Genomic DNA, 21,504 nt, shown 5'->3' with positions numbered 1-21,504 from the left:
ATCTGCATCATAGAATTATATATAATTATATCTGCGTAGTATGCTATTTTTTTCATTAGCATTTTAAAGAGAAAAAATAAGTTACTTGCATTTCACAATAAAACAATATTCCCACTGGACAGCTGGATCAGAAGTGTAACAACCTGGACCACCTTCACGATTAGATGATTCTCTACAATAGTTTGTGTCGTACGCTGTTGTGTCTAAAGGATTAAATTGTCTAGTATGTGGAATATCACTGTTCCAGTACTGACATGGAATTCCATTGACAGTGTAGCTGATCGTACCACTATATTCTGTACTAGTTGTCACGTAACAATCAGCCGCTGTAAGGAGAAAATAGATAGTATTCACACTATCTTGTCTTGTTCTTTATTTTATCATTGTTAAAATTAATTGGACAAACCTTTTAAAAATCAAATAGTATGCAAACAAAGGTATTCTCAAGTACAAGTTTATTTTGATTGTTGAATAACTATTTCAATGAAATTATGTGTCCGCATCAAATAATGCAGGTCCAACATGAATAATTAGAATCTGGAAACGACCAGACTTATTTGTCTCCTTGTTTTTGGCCTGGGTTTTAAGTGTATCCACTAGACAAAAGTTCATCAGTTGAAATAATTTATCAAAAAAAAACCGAATCAGTCGAATCTTGACTCTATATTGTTATGATAAACCTCCTATTAAAGATTTATCATAATTAGTTGATTCTCTACAATAGTTTGTATCGTGTGATGTTTCGCCTACAGGTAGAAAGCCTTTAATATGTGGAGTATTAGTGTTCCAGAACTGACATGGAATTCCATTGACTGTGTAGCTGATCGTACCACTATATTCTGAACTAGTTGTCAAGTAACAATCATCCGCTGCATGAATAAATACATTTAGGGGTTTAATTTGATTTCTGATAATGATAACTAATTAATTGATCACATCAATAGCTAGCTGTTGTAGGATGATTTACACATGCATACAGATACAAGAATGAATTACTAGGAGTACTTTTCAATGGAGATTCTCTTACCGGCCCTTTTTTCTCAGTACCTTGTTTTACTTTTATGTGGTTAATGGTGTGCTATTCTCAATTTTCATATCTATGTTTTTTGCAATCTCTACGGACCTCTCTTGTTAGAAAATAAACCAGTGAATCACTTATGATTTAAACTGTGTTAAATCTGTGTTTAAGGATGTATTCTTCTGACTTTTCAGTCTCGTTCAGTCTCGTTGAAATCTCGTTGAATTATTTCCAAAACATGTGATACAAGTGGAAAATATCAATGAATTTTAAAAATATTATAATCAAACATACCTCTGTGAAAAAAATTGTGTATTTACAATGAATGGTAATGAGTAATCCAGTTTTCAAATTTTACGACCAATGAGTAAGGTATTTTTAGCCAAAACTTTGAGAAAATAGGTTAAGGATACAAAAAAGTTGAAATAATATGCATTTTGTTCTTAAAACTGAAAAAAATCACAAAAGTACAAAATTGACAGCATGGTAAATTTTACACAAAAAAGCGTTAAAATATGATAAAACTTTCTTATATAAACACCTACCTAAAGTTTTTTTAAGTAAAATTTATTCAGATTGGTCCACTTCATTTTTATAGAAAGTATAAAAAAAGTTTAATTGTGGAACTGTGATTTTTTTTCACGATAATAGCCCAAAAATAGGTAAAAATCGATGAAAAATGGGAAAATCATCAAAATTGGGCATTTTCAAAGGGCCGTAGCAAAAAAAGAAGTGAACCACCATATGTTTTTTCTTCCCCAATTATTTTGTTAGAGTCTTATAAACCCAAAAATCAAAAAAAAAAGTTTAATGCTAGAAATTTTTGGCTCCTCAGAGGTGTACATCCTTAAGACAACAGATATATTCTAGTCAGTTGTTACAGGCGGACTTATCATCAAACAGAAGTGACAAATATTAGAAGTAGAACAGGGGCAGCTGACCTTTCTGTAGCATCTGTTGTTCACCCAAATGTTTAATTGGGTTGCTGTTGGTTAATTTTTAGTTTTCTTTGTAAAGGTTTAATTGTAAGCAAAGCTATCTGATATTCGGAAATAGCTATAGATATCTTGGAGAAAAAACCTAAACTCTTACTGTTGATTGCTATGATGCTTATGGTATTATTGTATGTGGTAAAGTGAAGATAAATTCATTCTCTTTTCGCGTTGACATCAGAAAGAAAATAAAAAACGGAGCTTCAATTTCCAAGATTCCTAATTTTCAAGTGTGGTGGTAGTTTATATTCGATTACGAAATTATCTTACTTTAGAAACTTTTTTTGTTGATCAATAATATGCAATGATGTATTATTTATCAATTATGAACTTTTGACGAGATCAAAATGGACCTGTTCAGACTATATTGACCGAGGACGAAGTATTTATTTCTTATATAACGTATTGTCTGAGTGAAAGTCCTTAATTTCTATATTACATATGTAATGTATCAGGAAAATGACGTTCAATGCTCTTTCTGTGTATCTTTAATGGTTTTTTTGCAAGAATTCATGTTATTAAAAATATGAATAATATAAGCTCCGAGAGAAAGACATACGCAGTTATCATTACATCAAATGCTATTTCTAGAATACGTTTCAACCAGGGGATGTGTACAAAGTATTACGTATGCAGGTGATGCTAAAATTTTGTTTCATAAACAAATTTAATGGTTAAAAACTTAAAATGCACGACATCAAAGTAATCTCATTTATCGTAAAATTATTTTTCTCAATCGACCCTCATTTAAATTTCTTTACAGAAGACAAGATAAGAAACATTTAAATTTCTTTACAGAAGACAAGATAAGAACATTTAAATTTCTTTACAGAAGACAATATAAGAAACAGACTAATCTGGATTCGTTTTTGGTTTCTATCTTTAAATTTAATGAATTATATTCGATTCCTATATGTGTAGTACCTCCAAGAACTGTCCAGTTCTTTTGTTGTGGCGGAATTGTCGTCGCTTCTGTTGTTAGTATTGTATTTTTTCCTGTTGAGGTAGAAGATGTGACTTGTTTCGTTTCCTTGCTGGTGATTCTATTTGTGACGGTCGATGTGTCATCAATCTCTGTAGCAGCTTTTGTTGTTTGTTTTGTGGTTGTATCTGATTCATGTGTCCCGTCAGTTGTTCCGGATTCTACAGCAACCGTTGTTGCTATAGACACGTCTATAAAAGTGATATTCATTCTATAGTTTATTACCAGTTTCTGTCCAAATTACTTACACAGAATTCACCAATCATTTTGTTAGAGTCTTATAAACCCAAAAATCAGGTTAAGAAAAAAAGTTTAATTCTAAAAATTTTTGGTTCCTCAGAGGTGTACATCCTTAAGACAACAGATATATTCTAGTCAGTTGTTACAGGCGGACTTATCATCAAACAGAAGTGACAAATATTAGAAGTAGAACAGGGGCAGCTGACCTTTCTGTAGCATCTGTTGTTCACCCAAATGTTTAATTGGGTTGCTGTTGGTTAATTTTTAGTTTTCTTTGTAAAGGTTTAATTGTAAGCAAAGCTTTCTGATATTCGGAAATAGCTATAGATATCTTGGAGAAAAAACCTAAACTCTTACTGTTGATTGCTGTGATGCTTATGGTATTATTGTATGTGGTGAGGTGAAGATAAATTCATTCTTTTTTCGCGTTGACATTAGAAAGAAAATAAAAAACAGAGCTTCAATTTCCAACATTCCTAATTTTCAAGTGTGGTGGTAGTTTATATTCGATTACGAAATTATTTTCCTTTAGAAACTTTTTTTGTTGATCAATAATATACAATGATGTATTATTTATCAATTATGAACTTTTGACGAGATCAAAATGGACCTGTTCAGACTATATTGACCGAGGACGAAGTATTTATTTCTTATATAACGTATTGTCTGAGTGAAAGTCCTTAATTTCTATATTACATATGTAATGTATCAGGAAAATGACGTTCAATGCTCTTTCTGTGTATCTTTAATGGATTTTTTGCAAGAATTCATGTTATTAAAAATATGAATAATATAAGCTCCGAGAGAAAGACATACGCAGTTATCATTACATCAAATGCTATTTCTAGAATACGTTTCAACCAGGGGATGTGTACAAAGTATTACGTATGCAGGTGATGCTAAAATTTTGTTTCATAAACAAATTTAATGGTTAAAAACTTAAAATGCACGACATCAAAGTAATCTCATTTATCGTAAAATTATTTTTCTCAATCGACCCTCATTTAAATTTCTTTACAGAAGACAAGATAAGAAACATTTAAATTTCTTTACAGAAGACAAGATAAGAACATTTAAATTTCTTTACAGAAGACAATATAAGAAACAGACTAATCTGGATTCGTTTTTGGTTTCTATCTTTAAATTTAATGAATTATATTCGATTCCTATATGTGTAGTACCTCCAAGAACTGTCCAGTTCTTTTGTTGTGGCGGAATTGTCGTCGCTTCTGTTGTTAGTATTGTAGTTTTTCCTGTTGAGGTAGAAGATGTGACTTGTTTCGTTTCCTTGCTGGTGATTCTATTTGTGACGGTCGATGTGTCATCAATCTCTGTAGCAGCTTTTGTTGTTTGTTTTGTGGTTGTATCTGATTCATGTGTCCCGTCAGTTGTTCCGGATTCTACAGCAACCGTTGTTGCTATAGACACGTCTATAAAAGTGATATTCATTCTATAGTTTATTACCAGTTTCTGTCCAAATTACTTACACAGAATTCACCAATCATTTTGTTAGAGTCTTATAAACCCAAAAATCAGGTTAAGAAAAAAAGTTTAATTCTAGAAATTTTTGGTTCCTCAGAGGTGTACATCCTTAAGACAACAGATATATTCTAGTCAGTTGTTACAGGCGGACTTATCATCAAACAGAAGTGACAAATATTAGAAGTAGAACAGGGGCAGCTGACCTTTCTGTAGCATCTGTTGTTCACCCAAATGTTTAATTGGGTTGCTGTTGGTTAATTTTTAGTTTTCTTTGTAAAGGTTTAATTGTAAGCAAAGCTTTCTGATATTCGGAAATAGCTATAGATATCTTGGAGAAAAAACCTAAACTCTTACTGTTGATTGCTATGATGCTTATGGTATTATTGTATGTGGTGAGGTGAAGATAAATTCATTCTTTTTTCGCGTTGACATCAGAAAGAAAATAAAAAACAGAGCTTCAATTTCCAACATTCCTAATTTTTAAGTGTGGTGGTAGTTTATATTCGATTACGAAATTATTTTCCTTTAGAAACTTTTTTTGTTGATCAATAATATGCAATGATGTATTAGTTATCAATTATGAACTTTTGACGAGATGAAAATGGACCTGTTCAGACTATATTGACCGAGGACGAAGTATTTATTTCTTATATAACGTATTGTCTGAGTGAAAGTCCTTAATTTCTATATAACATATGTAATGTATCAGGAAAATGACGTTCAATGCTCTTTCTGTGTGTATCTTTAATGGTTTTTTTGCAAGAATTCATGTTATTAAAAATATGAATAATATAAGCTCCGAGAGAAAGAAATACGCAGTTATCATTACATCAAATGCTATTTCTAGAATACGTTTCAACCAGGGGATGTGTACAAAGTATTACGTATGCAGGTGATGCTAAAATTTTGTTTCATAAACAAATTTAATGGTTAAAAACTTAAAATGCACGACATCAAAGTAATCTCATTTATCGTAAAATTATTTTTCTCAATCGACCCTCATTTAAATTTCTTTACAGAAGACAAGATAAGAAACATTTAAATTTCTTTACAGAAGACAATATAAGAAACAGACTAATCTGGATTCGTTTTTGGTTGCTATCTTTAAATTTAATGAATTATATTCGATTCCTATATGTGTAGTACCTCCAAGAACTGTCCAGTTCATTTGTTGTGGCGGAATTGTCGTCGCTTCTGTTGTTAGTATTGTAGTTTTTCCTGTTGAGGTAGAAGATGTGACTTGTTTCGTTTCCTTGCTGGTGATTCTATTTGTGACGGTCGATGTGTCATCAATCTCTGTAGCAGCTTTTGTTGTTTGTTTTGTGGTTGACATATTTGATTCATGTGTCCCGTCAGTTGTTCCGGATTCTACAGCAACCGTTGTTGCTGTAGACACGTCTATAAAAGTGATATTCATTCTATAGTTTATTACCAGTTTCTGTCCAAATTACTTACACAGAATTCACCAATCATTTTGTTAGAGTCTTATAAACCCAAAAATCAGGTTAAGAAAAAAAGTTTAATTCTAGAAATTTTTGGTTCCTCAGAGGTGTACATCCTTAAGACAACAGATATATTCTAGTCAGTTGTTACAGGCGAACTTATCATCAAACAGAAGTGACAAATATTAGAAGAAGAACTGGGGCAGCTGACCTTTCTGTAGCATCTGTTGTTCACCCAAATGTTTAATTGGGTTGCTGTTGGTTAATTTTTAGTTTTCTTTGTAAAGGTTTAATTGTAAGCAAAGCTATCTGATATTCAGAAATATCTATAGATATCTTGGAGAAAAAACTAAACTGTTACTGTTGATTGCTATGATGCTTATGGTATTATTGTATGTGGTAAGGTGAAGATAAATTCATTCTTTTTTCGCGTTGACATCAGAAAGAAAATAAAAAACAGAGCTTCAATTTCCAAGATTCCTAATTTTTAAGTGTGTTGGTAGTTTATATTTGATTACGAAATTATCTTCCTTTAGAAACTTTTTTTGTTGATCAATAATATGCACTGATGTATTATTTATCAATTATGAACTTTTGACGAGATCAAAATGGACCTGTTCAGACTATATTGACCGAGGACGAAGTATTTATTTCTTATATAACGTATTGTCTGAGTGAAAGTCCTTAATTTCTATATTACATATGTAATGTATCATGAAAATGACGTTCAATGCTCTTTCTGTGTATCTTAAATGTTTTTTTTGCAAGAATTCATGTTATTAAAAATATGAATAATATAAGCTCCGAGAGAAAGAAATACGCAGTTATCATTACATCAAATGCTATTTCTAGAATACGTTTCAACCAGGGGATGTGTACAAAGTATTACGTATGCAGGTGATGCTAAAATTTTGTTTCATAAACAAATTTAATGGTTAAAAACTTAAAATGCACGACATCAAAGTAATCTCATTTATCGTAAAATTATTTTCTCAATCGACCCTTATTTAAATTTTTTTACAGACGACAAGATGAGAAACATTTAAATTTCTTTACAGAAGACAATATAAGAAACAGACTACTCTGGATTCGTTTTTGGTTTCTATCTTTAAATTTAATGAATTATATTCGATTCCTATATGTGTAGTACCTCCAAGAACTGTCCAGTTCATTTGTTGTGACGGAATTGTCGTCGCTTCTGTTGTTAGTATTGTAGTTTTTCCTGTTGAGGTAGAAGATGTGACTTGTTTCGTTTCCTTGCTGGTGATTCTATTTGTGACGGTCGATGTGTCATCAATCTCTGTAGCAGCTTTTGTTGTTTGTTTTGTGGTTGACATATCTGATTCATGTGTCCCGTCAGTTGTTCCGGATTCTACAGCAACCGTTGTTGCTATAGACACGTCTATAAAAGTGATATTCATTCTATAGTTTATTACCAGTTTCTGTCCAAATTACTTACACAGAATTCACCAATCATTTTGTTAGAGTCTTATAAACCCAAAAATCAGGTTAAGAAAAAAAGTTTAATTCTAGAAATTTTTGGTTCCTCAGAGGTGTACATCCTTAAGACAACAGATATATTCTAGTCAGTTGTTACAGGCGGACTTATCAAACAGAAGTGACAAATATTAGAAGAAGAACTGGGGCAGCTGACCTTTCTGTAGCATCTGTTGTTCACCCAAATGTTTAATTGGGTTGCTGTTGGTTAATTTTTAGTTTTCTTTGTAAAGGTTTAATTGTAAGCAAAGCTATCTGATATTCAGAAATATCTATAGATATCTTGGAGAAAAAACTAAACTGTTACTGTTGATTGCTATGATGCTTATGGTATTATTGTATGTGGTGAGGTGAAGATAAATTCATTCTTTTTTCGCGTTGACATCAGAAAGAAAATAAAAAACAGAGCTTCAATTTCCAAGATTCCTAATTTTTAAGTGTGGTGGTAGTTTATATTTGATTACGAAATTATCTTCCTTTAGAAACTTTTTTTGTTGATCAATAATATGCAATGATGTATTATTTATCAATTATGAACTTTCGAAGAGATCAAAATGGACCTGTTCAGACTATATTGACCGAGGACGAAGTATTTATTTTATTATATAACGTATTGTCTGAGTGAAAGTCCTTAATTTCTATATTACACATGTAATGTATCATGAAAATGACGTTCAATGCTCTTTCTGTGTATCTTTAATGGTTTTTTTTGCAAGAATTCATGTTATTAAAAATATGAATAATATAAGCTCCGAGAGAAAGAAATACGCAGTTATCATTACATCAAATGCTATTTCTAGAATACGTTTCAACCAGGGGATGTGTACAAAGTATAACATATGCAGGTGATGCTAAAATTTTGTTTCATAAACAAATTTTATGGTTAAAAACTTAAAATGCACGACATCAAAGTAATCTCATTTATCGTAAAATTATTTTTCTCAATCGACCCTCATTTTAATTTCTTTACAGAAGACAAGATTAGAAACATTTAAATTTCTTTACAGAAGACAATATAAGAAACAGACTAATCTGGATTCGTTTTTGGTTTCTATCTTTAAATTTAATGAATTATATTCGATTCCTATATGTGTAGTACCTCCAAGAACTGTCCAGTTCATTTGTTGTGACGGAATTGTCGTCGCTTCTGTTGTTAGTATTGTAGTTTTTCCTGTTGAGGTAGAAGATGTGACTTGTTTCGTTTCCTTGCTGGTGATTTTATTTGTGAAGGTCGATGTGTCATCAATCTCTGTAGCAGCTTTTGTTGTTTGTTTTGTGGTTGACATATTTGATTCATGTGTCCCGTCAGTTGTTCCGGATTCTACAGCAACCGTTGTTGCTGTAGACACGTCTATAAAAGTGATATTCATTCTATAGTTTATTTCCAGTTTCTGTCCAAATTACTCACACAGAATATGTAGATGAAACTACTGCTGGAGATGTGGTATAATTGCCTATACCACAAATATCCACCAGAGTTCAAAGAAAGTAAATCTAAAAATTAAATACAACCGTACGGCTCTCAACAATGAAAACATTCTTTACAGTTTAGTCGGTCAAATTGATAAGCGAATAAGCTTCACGAAAACAAAATAGTTTACCCTTCCTTTGGAATGCACTATTTGCATTGCTATTCATAACTTGTCAATAACATTACAAATAAGTATGGTTAATATACACTTTATTTGTTTCACTTACCGAACAAAAATGAAAGGGTGATGAACTCGATTGGAATACTATATGGTTAGATAACTATTCGATGTTATCTTAATCTATCTGGATTGTTATTTTGTGCCGACTTTTAAAGGGATTTTGTTTAACTTTCATATTTTGACATACGACAAAATAATGAGAGAATATAAAGATAAAGAGTTAAACGTGTGGTCTGTATGTGTACTGTACTACAGAGTGATGTTCATATAATGTTTTAACAAGCATATGGCATATAAATATATCGTTTTGGGCCATGAAGTTCGAGAAAAATCAAGAGATATGAAAAAAAGGTCGACATTTTTTTTAATTTTTATATTTACACTGGCTTTGTTGTAAAGTATATTTTTTTTTATATTTGTGACGATTTTTAGAGTAGTAGACCGAAAATCGAGTTGTTCTAAAACATACTTAAATTGTCGAATACTGGAGAAGACCAGTTGTTGTTAAACATAATAAAAAGAAAATGGTTTAACGTATTGTTTTGAATACCAATACATGTAGGTCACAGTATGATTATCTATTGGATATGAATCAATAAGATTTTGAAAATCCTCACACAGGTTATCATTTCATGACTTGAAGCATATTTCATTGAAACATGGAATCGTCCGGGTTGTTTCTCATAGAGAATGACCTATTGTTCTGAAAGAAAATAACTTCAAATAGGTAAATAAAAGTTGATCCAGCTAAAACGGTGTAGCAAGTAATCTAAGTTAGCATTGCAATCTGGTTTATTAAAAGAAGGGGGGCAAGGGGTTTAACTGTTATGCTGTTATGGGGCAATTTAATTCTTTGTTATCTGTTATTCTGAAAATATATTTGCTGTTAGCTGTTATTGTCTTATTCTTTGTTAGCTGTTATTGGGCTTTTGGTTTTTTTGTTATCTGTTATTGTGATAATGTATTTGCTGTTTACTGTTATTGAAAATTGGAATGTTAGTATTTTTTTCCAGCAAATTTTCGGTAGAAATTGAAGATCATTGGACATTGGGGTCTACCACTAATAATAAGTTGGTCCCGTATTCGGAGAAGGATTCCATTAACATATACCCATCACAGAAGTGAGGTCCAGGACAATTCCAGTATATCTTAAGATTATCCTTTGTTATAAATTCCATTTTTTGGAACATGCATTTAGAAATATCTTATTTGTTTGTATGAGTATAATGTTCCTTGTTTCCCGTACCAACATATTAAATCAGAACAATTCTTAATATGACAAAAAGGAAAACATATGGCCAGGAATATCTGACAAGAATCTCAATTAAGGACTAGGTCCTTACAAACAGTTAACCTTTTATTTAGTATGGTACATTGACTCAGCTCTGTGATTCTTTTCAAGCAGAACCATACAAACACATTGTACAATGAAAGTTCCAACCATGTACTGGGTTCCGAAATTGCACATAGCTCATTACAAACAAAGATTTATGTTGTCTTCAAGCCATTGTTCCCCTACTTAACTAGAATCATATTCAAAACAGTGTAGCTGTGGCCATTGATTGACGACCTTAATTTATCCCATTGACTGGGGCCGATTAGGTGAACGTTTGTCTGTAACGACCGCTGCTCACTATGTACTTGTTAAAGACACTTAAACTGTGGGGTCACAAAAGTTTCTCAACACCTAAATAAAGTAATTAGAAAAACTAATCAGGAATAACACGATGTTTTGATTTGTATCAATAATATAAATCAAAACATAAAGTTATTCCTGAATAATTTTTCGAATTATTTTAATATTAAAGGCGTTAAGACCTCTTTTAGGTCATTTTTTAGTAGCAACAAACACAAGAACTATATGTCAATTGGACCTGCTTTTGATACCATCACTGCCCTTGAATTTTTACTAGATACCATTTTTTTCTCTTTGACATATTCCTCATTTCCATTCTCAATTTTATTACACACTATGTAAATTATAAACATGTGTGAGTCTCTATAACTGTTTAAAATAAATGCTGAAAAAAAGTATTCTATAACAAATAAACAGCTACGCCATGAGCGCATGATACACCCGTTGCCCTTTTTGAAATATTCGATAACTTCCTTATGTCGATCATATCAGATATTTATAAAAATTTAAAGAGAGCTTCAGTCAATATATATAAACAATACACCAAAGTTTCATGAGAACTGCTGAAACATTTTTTAGTTATTGTCCGAAAACTGGAAAATACCACCTTTTTTAATGAATAGAACCCCTCAACTCAATAACATAAAATCTAAAATTAATGAAAATAGAAAGGGCGCTTACAACAATAGCTATAACGTAAAATCTAAAATTTATAAAAATTCATGTCAATAGATATAAACAATTCACCAAAATTCCGTGCAAATTTGTGAAAGGATTTTTGAGATATTATCAGAAAACTGAAAAAAACACCATTTTTATTAAATAAAACCCCATTACTCAAAAACTTTAAATCTGAAATTTATATAAAAAAAAAAAAACGAAGGGGAGCTCACGTCAAAAATATAAACATTTTTCCAAAGTTTTATGCAAATTGGTTAAAGAGTGTTGGAGTTAATGTTTGACATGTTGACGACAGACGGACAACAGTATTCCATAATACGTCCCGTAAACGAGCGTATAAAAATATACTGAGTAGTAAACACATTCTAGATACATAATTTTAAGAACATGTTCATAGAAAATGGAATACATTACAAAGGTTTAAACCCGTAATAAGAAATACTAGATCTGTCAATGACCCGACTTAATATTTCATTTACTGTTATCTGTTTTTGTCCATTTTAATTCCTTGTTATCTGTTATACGCCAAATCAATTTGCTGTTTTGCTGTTATTGGGACCCCCCTTGCCCCCCTCTTAAAAGCTCAAGTAAGTGCTTTCCAAAAGTTATAATTTCTTTAAACAATGAAACAATAAAACTAGCGCATTTAGAGACCTATTAAAACATTTTAAAGAATTTCTAGCTTGTATCATGTACATTTAAATGCACCAAAATCAAATATCGATTAATCTGAAAATGCAAGTATTTAAATAAAAACTAAAGAACAAACATTTGTCAAATATTGTCTTTAAAATATATAAAATTATATTTCCAATGTTCTCCTTTGAATACCAAATCTGACTTTATATCTGAGAACACAACACTGTTATAGTATATCATATTTTATTCAGATTGTACTTTTACTGAAGTTACTATTGCTTACCTTTTGGAATTACACCAAATCTGACTTTATATCTGAGTACACAACACTGTTATAGTATATCATATTTTATTCAGATTGTACTTTTACTGAAGTTACTATTGCTTACCTTTTGGAATTACCAAATACTGGTTTTCATCTGTAACATTTGTAATTACTAAAGTTGAATGTTCTGTTCCATGAAAGTCACACGTCTTAGATAAGTCGTTATAACTCACTGCTTTACAAGGCTGACTTCTGAGACATTTAAATACACAGTCAATCATGTTTCTCCCTAGTAACGGGAGATCTAGAACCATCGTATTGTTGAATTGATACCCTTGCCATATTGTAAACTTTTCCTCCTGTATCTGATGACAATGTGACGGTAACAGTAAGAATGATGAAATATATAGCAACAGCAACATAGTCATCCCCAATTTAGTCGTTTTTTTAGTTTATTTTCCTTTTATATACACATTTAAACGACAGATTTACCGAACGTGCAGCTGATTGGTTGTGTCTGATTTTGTACAAGGTTTTATATTATTGAATTTGACGAATAATAAAATGGGACCAAATTTGGAAACAATGTTGATGGTGTATTAATATATTTTTAAATCAGAACAAAAAGCTTAAAATAGCTTCATATTTCGATTTGTTTTACAGATGAAGTGCATCGTCTGTCTGAGTACAATGTTTGTGTAAACTTATGAAATAAACATATAAAAATAAGGAGATGTGGTATGATTGACAATAATACAACTATCCACGAGAGTTAAAATGAAATGGTAGTATATATTTATAGCTTTCAACAATGATAACAATCAATACAGTTTAGTCGGCTATGAAAGGCCAAATAAAATACTATGTAAAATAACTTTCAACACTGTAGAAAATATATTGAAGATCATTTATTTCATTGTCTTGAAGTATACAAAACTTGTGTCTCAAACTTAACAGTAAATATAGTAAACTTTTAAGATAACTGCACATTACCAGTTAGTAAATAAATTATATATAATATTATTTGCTTAAGAAAGACTCATATGATTATAGCAATCGCTCTGTGGCACACAATTTATACTCATAGATAGGCCAATTTAGTATGCTAAGCGTGTACTAAAACAGTAAAATAATTGAAATTCAAGCATTTTGATTATTTCATAGAACTTTTTTAATCAATTTTTTTTTTCTGTATTGCTTTTACAAAACATGAATAAATAAATAGGTTCATCAAGTGAACCCTAACTTTTTTTTTCTTATACAAAAACCCACAAATGCTCTAAATCTCTCCTCTACCTCTTTGGTCTTATGGTAGAGTTCTCGCCTTCAGTGTAGACCGGGTCCAATTAAAGACTTGAAAAAATATATTTGCAAATTTTCTAGTAAGTACGCTGAATGAGTGACATGTATTCTATGGGCTGTTACTTTGTGACCTAGCACGATAACAATCCGGCTCAAAGTGTTGGGTAAGAATAGAGCAGAGTTTATGTCCATATATAGTATAACCATACAGTGTCTCGAAATATAAATCAAAGTCAAAGTGGAGCTAAAATTTTTAAATTATACATGAGGTCAAGAACTGATTTAAAAATATCGTACCGATGTTTACACTTCAAAAGAACTCGAAGATGACTTTTTCACTAAAATAACGTTTATTCATAAATAATTGTGATGGCTTTATTTTTGAACGGTAAAAAACACTTGGTGCTACAAAAATATAGAAATAAAGGGTAGTTACAAAACGTATTTTATTTGCGTACATGTACCTGTCAGTACATTCTCTGGTAATATATAGAGTATTATATTATTGTATAAAGGAAAAGGATAGCTTCGTAAAAGAAAATCATTGCTTTATAAGAGTAAACTAATGTTCATGTTCATCACTGACTAAAGTGTTCATATGTAAATGGTAAAAACATGTAAATTGTCTTTTGAGAAAGGAAATAGTCACAAAAGATTTTGTAAATGCATATTCAAAACAAGCGTCTATTAATATTCCAATTTGTTTGCTTAAATAGTAATAATGCATAAGCAACGCATGTTTAACCAAACATTCGTCCGTAATTATACTTATCACAGTATTTGTTGGTTAAATAGGAACTGAAGATAGTTAAGTGCGTTCAAACATTGCTATTATACGTTGGCTTTTACATGAGGTAAGTGTCTTATATTGTTTCCAGACATTGTAAGTATGGTGTTCAATTTTTTCCTTTTGTAATGTGAAGCATGTATAAAATATGACAATGCGCAAACAGAAACCAGGAAGAGGAAGAGTTTTGACATATGTTGATACATTTAAACACTTAGTAACGTTTTGTCCACATATATTCCGTTTAAATATGTTAACAAAACGTTACTTAGATAGACTTTATACTTAAAATGGGAAATCAATGAACGTTTGCTCTCCTATGCTGGTCCTAGGTTTGTAGGCTATAGAGAAAATTTGACAACTTCGATTATTATAAAAACAAATCATTGAAAATGCATAAAGAAAAGACAAGAACAAAAGAAACAAATGAAAACTGGAGAAATAAACAAATGTAAAAAGTAATAAGCACCATGATAGGTCAATAAGAGACATTCTATACTACCACTATTATATATAAAAACACTGGTACAAGTCAACTATATAGTAAAACATTGTTACGACTATAAGTGATTATGAACGCACACATCTAGAAAATAAAATCTTAACATTATATTCTTTTCAATTAATATTATCACGAGGTTCAAATATTTGTAAGCGCATTCATCAGACAACTGATCTATATGAGCATATTATTATTCGATGTTTGTTGTTTGTTGCTTTATGTTATATTAGGTTTTAGTTCATTGTATTGTACCTAAATCATACCGTTAGTTTTCTCGTTTGAACTGTTTTACATTTTTATTTTTTCGACCTTTTATATCTAACTATGCGGTGGTGTTGGTAATGTTGGCAATTTAGTCTTCTGTGAAAAATTAATTGTCTCGTTGGCAATCATAACATATCTTTTTATTTTTATATCAGAAATCGAACATTTTTTTGGAGTATAAACGAATTGTTTGCAGTTTGTCGTGTTAATTAGGAATATAATGCATAAGATAATTGTGATTTTATGGCAGCTGCAGTATAGTGGTCAAACACAAAGTTCATCTATGATTTGTTTTCAAATGAGTATTAAGTAAGAACAGAGTCTTCAAAGAGATATGTATACAACCTTTTTTGTTTGCCGGAGATTACATAGGGTGCTAACCAATTTGAAAAATAATGCACACACAACTTTACATTGTCCCGCATGACTTTTATACTCGTGTGTACGATATATCTAAACTTGTTCACACGACTTCGAAGCTCATAGCACGACTTTCAAACTTTTTAAAAGGTCTTACGCAAATTTTCAAAAGGCGTATGCATCATTTTTTAAAGAAGTGGACACAAGTTTTAGAGTCGTGAACTGAATTCAAAATGTCATACGCACGATTCAAATGCTATATGCATCATTTTGAAAGTCGTGCGCACGTGTTTCAAACTGGTGAGCACCGGATAAAATATCTTTATTTGAATGGAACTTAAAGAGCATCGAAAATAGGAACTCACAAAAAAAAAAAATAAAAAAAAAAAAAATTACGCAGTCGGTCCAAACAAAAGCATTGTAGAATTATCAGCAGAGACACTCCTCCAGAATATTCCTTGGAAAGAAAGGGCCTGCCGAATTAGTTCGAGACTCATAAATTATACTACGTTCTAGACCAAAATAAGACTTTTTTCTTGTTCTGTTTATCACTCTTTGGACTATTTTTGTCTAGCAGTATCGATCAGATGTCCATTCTTACCAAAACTATAAAATCGTGAACCAAATTTATTTCCAATTTTGCAGTAAGATCGAAACTTTTGATTTTCAAACTATGAAACGCCATGACTGCCATATGATAATGATCAGCATTATATTCAGTGCTCACAACATTATATGCAGTGCTCACACCATTATATGCAGTGCTCACAACATTATATAAAATGCTCACAACATTATATTAAGTGCTCACTACATTATATTAAGTGCTCACAACATTATATGCAGTGCTCACATCATTATATGCAGTGCTCACATCATTATATGCAGTGCTCACACCATTATATGCAGTGCTCACACCATTATATTAAGTGCTCACAACATTATATTAAGTGCTCACAACATTATATTAAGTGTTCACAACATTATATGCAGTGCTCACAACATTATATGCAGTGCTCACACCATTATATGCAGTGCTCACACCATTATATGCAGTGCTCACAACATTATATTAAGTGCTCACAACATTATATTAAGTGCTCACAACATTATACGCAGTGGTCCAAACATTATATGCAGTGGTAACAACATTATATGAAGTGCTCACAACATTATATGAAGTGCTCACAACAATATATGAAGTGATCACAACATTATACGTTTTTTGTTGTATGATGAGATTGATGTATGATGAGATTGATGTATGATGAGATTGATGTATGATGAGATCATTCGGTAAACTTCGGTTTTTAGCGGAAATTGCCGAATCCATAATTGGTAGATTACGGTAAATTAATGCCCAACAAACAAATTTCAACAGTTATTATTATATTATGTTATCATTAAGGCAGTATACAATATATGAAACTGATTGAAATAAGTAAATTAAGAAGTATGATCAATTTAACACAAATTTATTCCACACCAGGGCAGTTTAAACTTATTTGAGGATCAGTTTCACCATATTCACAACTCAATATGTATATAAAATTATATTTAAGTCTTTATCAAATTGCTTCGCCGAACGCAGTTGGAAACGACCGCAGAGGTCCAACCCTGAACCGTTCGGACAAAAATGGACACACTATTCACGCTTGATTCAGGTCTGAATTTGGAATGTAATTAAATATTTGACACATAATAGGTTTCTGACACAAAATAACTGTAGTCAAAGAACTAAAAATTGGTTATATAATTTGAATTTATACTTAATTTTTTGCTTTTGCACTACGCTGTTGCGAATTTCACCACCCCCTCAAAAAATTAAAAAAAATACCCTCCTTTTTTTGTTGTTTTGTGCAATATTCTATGCTGTTGCATACTGACCCCAACCTCAAGAAAAGAAAAATGTATCCCCCACTTTTTTTCTTTTTAATTTCTGAAATCTGATATGGGAAAAAAAAATCTTTACACATAATTTCAAAGCAGTGTAAGGGAGGTAATCAAACATGTCTGGATTACCTTAATATGTTTGGATTACCTTCCTTACACTGGTTTCAAATTGTCTTAATTGACCATTAACCAAGAAACCCTTGTTTTTCCCTCTTTTTTTGCCTCTAATTCCTAAACGGTTTGAGCCATAACACCTCCCCCACCTACCCTCCGAGCAAATCATAACCATCCCTTTTGTAGTTTGGAAACTTGTGGTATAATTTCAGAGAGATTCATACACTTAATGACTGGAAACTACAAAAATGTTTATTTCGACCCCCTTTTTGGCTCCTAATGCCTAAACAGTTAAGACCATAGCCCCCCCCCCCCCAAATCAATTCAAACCTTTCTTTAGTGGTTATAAACCTTGTGTTAAAATTTGATTGATTTCTATTTACTTAAACAAAAGTTATTATCCGGAAAACATCTGTCTTCGGCGACGCTGACGACGACGACGTGATAGCAATATACGACCAATTTTTTCTCTTTCATTTTTTCTTGCAGTCGTATTTAAACATGTAGATTTATACACGTCATATATTGTGCATTTCTGAATAAATATATTCAGATTACTCGGGATTGTAATTAAGATATGTTATGACCCAGTATTTTTCAAGGAGAACCAAATTTGACTATGATATCTGTCAGAAGTATACTGTTCATTGCATTTTTTTTTTATCAATGTTGGTCAGCAATTGCAAATAGAATTTTACTTAAACATTTACGATTTTCAATCATATTTTAAAAAGGCATGTCACAGCAATGTTTGGTGCAAAATAACAAGTTTGTGAATTTAAATTCTTTTAAGAATATAATTTGGACTATGCTATACATAAAAGTCAAATCAGTTTCGACAATTTTCCATTTTTTCCCCCTTGAGTGATCCATATCCATGAGAAAGAAGCCCCACAGAAACAATCAAGATGCATCGTCAAAAGTAACTTTCCAGATAACGAAAAAAATATTCAGATATGAAATTTTCAACCTTTTACATTGATTCTAACATGGGATATGGAAAAAAATTAGTAGCAAAAATAACAGAAATCCCCAGACTATAGACAAGCTTGTATGGGAGAAGAATTAGAACGCCAATAACAACAACGAGAAGAATTCACAGTAAAACAATACTAGAAAGTTTCCATTAATATAATTATATAACAATTATATATTGACATAATAACGAGTATCGTTTTTTTTGTGCTTCTGTTACAAAATAAATTGTGTGGACTTAAAATAAAATCAAAGAAGTGCTCAGCAACAAATAGCATTCCTCTTTTATGTGTTGTTGCTATCATCTGGACCTAAACACAAATTTTAATCTTTTTTCGAGGTCCATTGTTATCAAAGAAGTGCGATCTAAAATATATTATACTTCTATGACTTGTAGTTGATTATATTTTGTATCTTAATGGACCTTAACCAGAATTAATTTAGGTCAAGTAGTTATCAAAGGTACCAGGATTATAATTTAGTACGCCAGATGCTCGTTTCGTCTACACAAGACTCATCAGTGACGCTCATATCAAAATATTTATAAATCCAAACAAGTACAAAGTTGAAGAGCATTGAAAATGACTCTTTTTTCATGGGCAATCGTTATTATCCAATAATAGTAAATCATTCTTTTTTACTCACAGTTTGTTTCAATCTTTACCTAAATGCAAAACTTAGATGCATGTTTTCTTTTATTAGTTGTTAGTGGCTTTGAACTAGCTGTCAGTAACTGCGAGTACTCTCAGATCAGTACTTATAGTGTCTTTTTGTTGTTGGGATATACAAGTACCCGCCCACGTCCACTCTATTTTCTTGTTAGATGTATTTATTATATTTGTACACATCTGATGAGTTAAGCCTTTTACAACTGTTTTTCATAGTTCGTTCTTATGTTGTTCTGTTACGCCAATGTCCCAGGTTAGAGGGAGGGTTGGTATCCCGCTAACATGTTACAACCCGCCGCACATTCTGTATATATATATGTGGCTGTCCCAAGTCAGGAGGAGCCTTTATTTCAGTGGTTGTCGTTTGTTAATGTGTTATATACATGTTAGTTTTTCGATCGTTTGTTTGTAAATTAGGAATGTTTACGTTTATCATTTCGGGGCCTTCTATAGCTGACTATGCGGTATGGGCTTTGCTCATTGTCGAAGGCCGTACTGTGGCCGTTTAGTTGTTAATTTCTGTGATGTCATTTTGTCTCTTGTGGAAAGTTGTTTCATTGGCAAGCATACCACTTTTTTTATATATATTAACCGTGCAAACTGACGAACAAACGTAGTAAACGTTTTATTCATCCCCACAAACTCAGTTTTCATAAGAGATGATAACTTTAAATGAAGATGTTAAACTGGGTCTTGAAAGGGTAAATTTTTCTTATGAAAGTTTATATTTCTATATAAGACTGCTGATCATACTTAGAAGACAAACTACTTGGCGTGCTAAAAAGCTTGTAAAAAATGGAATAATTGATGTAAAGTTAATATTAAACACACAATGAAATGCTTTAAACTGCATTTTCCATATCTGTTAGATACTTATTCATGTAAAAATGCCAAATTCTGAAAATCGATGCCAAAAATGACTCTATCATTCTAGCGTAATATGGCATTTATGTGTTATAGAAAGCTGAGTGTTTTAAAAAGGTAATTAAGCTTTTTAAAACTGAGTACGGACTATAAAGTGGCACCTACCTGCTAAAGTTCTTCAGTAGGAAATGAACTCGAGGAATTATATATCATACAAATTTTCCTTCGATATTTCATTAAATAAACATTTTATTATTTAATTCAAAATTACATTTTGCCATTCGTATTTCTTACGACGAACAGAACTACTTCAATCATTCACCTCTTAGTTTCATCTTTTCCTTACTTATTTCAATCAGTTTTAAATATTGTATACTGCCTTATGATAACATGACTTTAATAACTGTTTAAATTTGTTTGCTGGGCATTACCGTAATTTACCAATTATTATGGATTCGGTAATTTCCGCTAAAAAACGAAGTTTACCGAATGATCTCATCATACAACAAAAAACGTATAATGTTGTGAGCACTTCATATAATGTTGTGAGCACTTCATATAATGTTTTGACCACTTCATATAATGTTGTGACCACTGCATATAATGTTTGGACCACTGCGTATAATGTTGTGAGCACTTAATATAATGTTGTGAGCACTGCATATAATGGTGTGAGCACTGCATATAATGTTGTGAGCACTGCATATAATGCTGATCATTAACATAAGGCAGTCATGGCGTTCCATATCAAACCCTTCACAACTACTTAAAATAAGATAGAAGACGAACGATTTTTCTCACGCAGAATTAGCATTGGAATAAATGCTATCAATATTATCAATATTTTTTTTTTCAAAAATTCTTCACGGAAACAATTTCCGATTACCTCAATGATGACAAAACTACGCCATTCTTTCACTCATATTCCTACACCAAAACTATTGTGCTTAGTATTCGTTTGAGAAGTTTCGGCTACATTCTTTCACTGGTATTTATAATATTCCCACGTTAGGGGGAGTCCTAGGGGAGATTTTAAAAATACACTAACTGTTAAACAGGTCGACAAGTAGCCCCAATCCTAACCCTTAAACTAACCCTAACCTTACAAGGCACCAAGTCGACAGGTCAGAATATAAATAATTGCTCTCTAACAACTAGATTATTGAGTCAGCAGGTCAGCACAAGTCAGCAGGTCGATAAAATATCCCCATTAAAAGACTTTTTAATAGCCGCAGACTAACCCTAGCCC

At 31.6% G+C, this 21,504-nt stretch overlaps 1 protein-coding gene across 1 annotated transcript in view; it reads right to left on the bottom strand.

The window, feature by feature from the left end:
* The window catches only part of LOC139517357 (plasminogen-like), a 193,024-nt gene extending 180,075 nt beyond the window's left edge, over positions 1–12,949 (bottom strand). Inside the window, exon 1 of the mRNA XM_071308321.1 lies at positions 12,651–12,949. Within this exon, the coding sequence (XP_071164422.1) occupies positions 12,651–12,948 (298 nt within the window). The 5' untranslated portion in view covers position 12,949. The remainder of the gene's footprint in view (positions 1–12,650) is intronic.
* Between the last annotated feature and the right edge of the window lie 8,555 nt (positions 12,950–21,504).

This window comes from Mytilus edulis, chromosome 1, assembly GCF_963676685.1.
Source record: "Mytilus edulis chromosome 1, xbMytEdul2.2, whole genome shotgun sequence".
NCBI lineage: Eukaryota > Metazoa > Mollusca > Bivalvia > Mytilida > Mytilidae > Mytilus > Mytilus edulis.
Note: the sequence above shows the minus strand (reverse complement) of the source record. Positions and strands in the feature narration are given on the sequence as shown.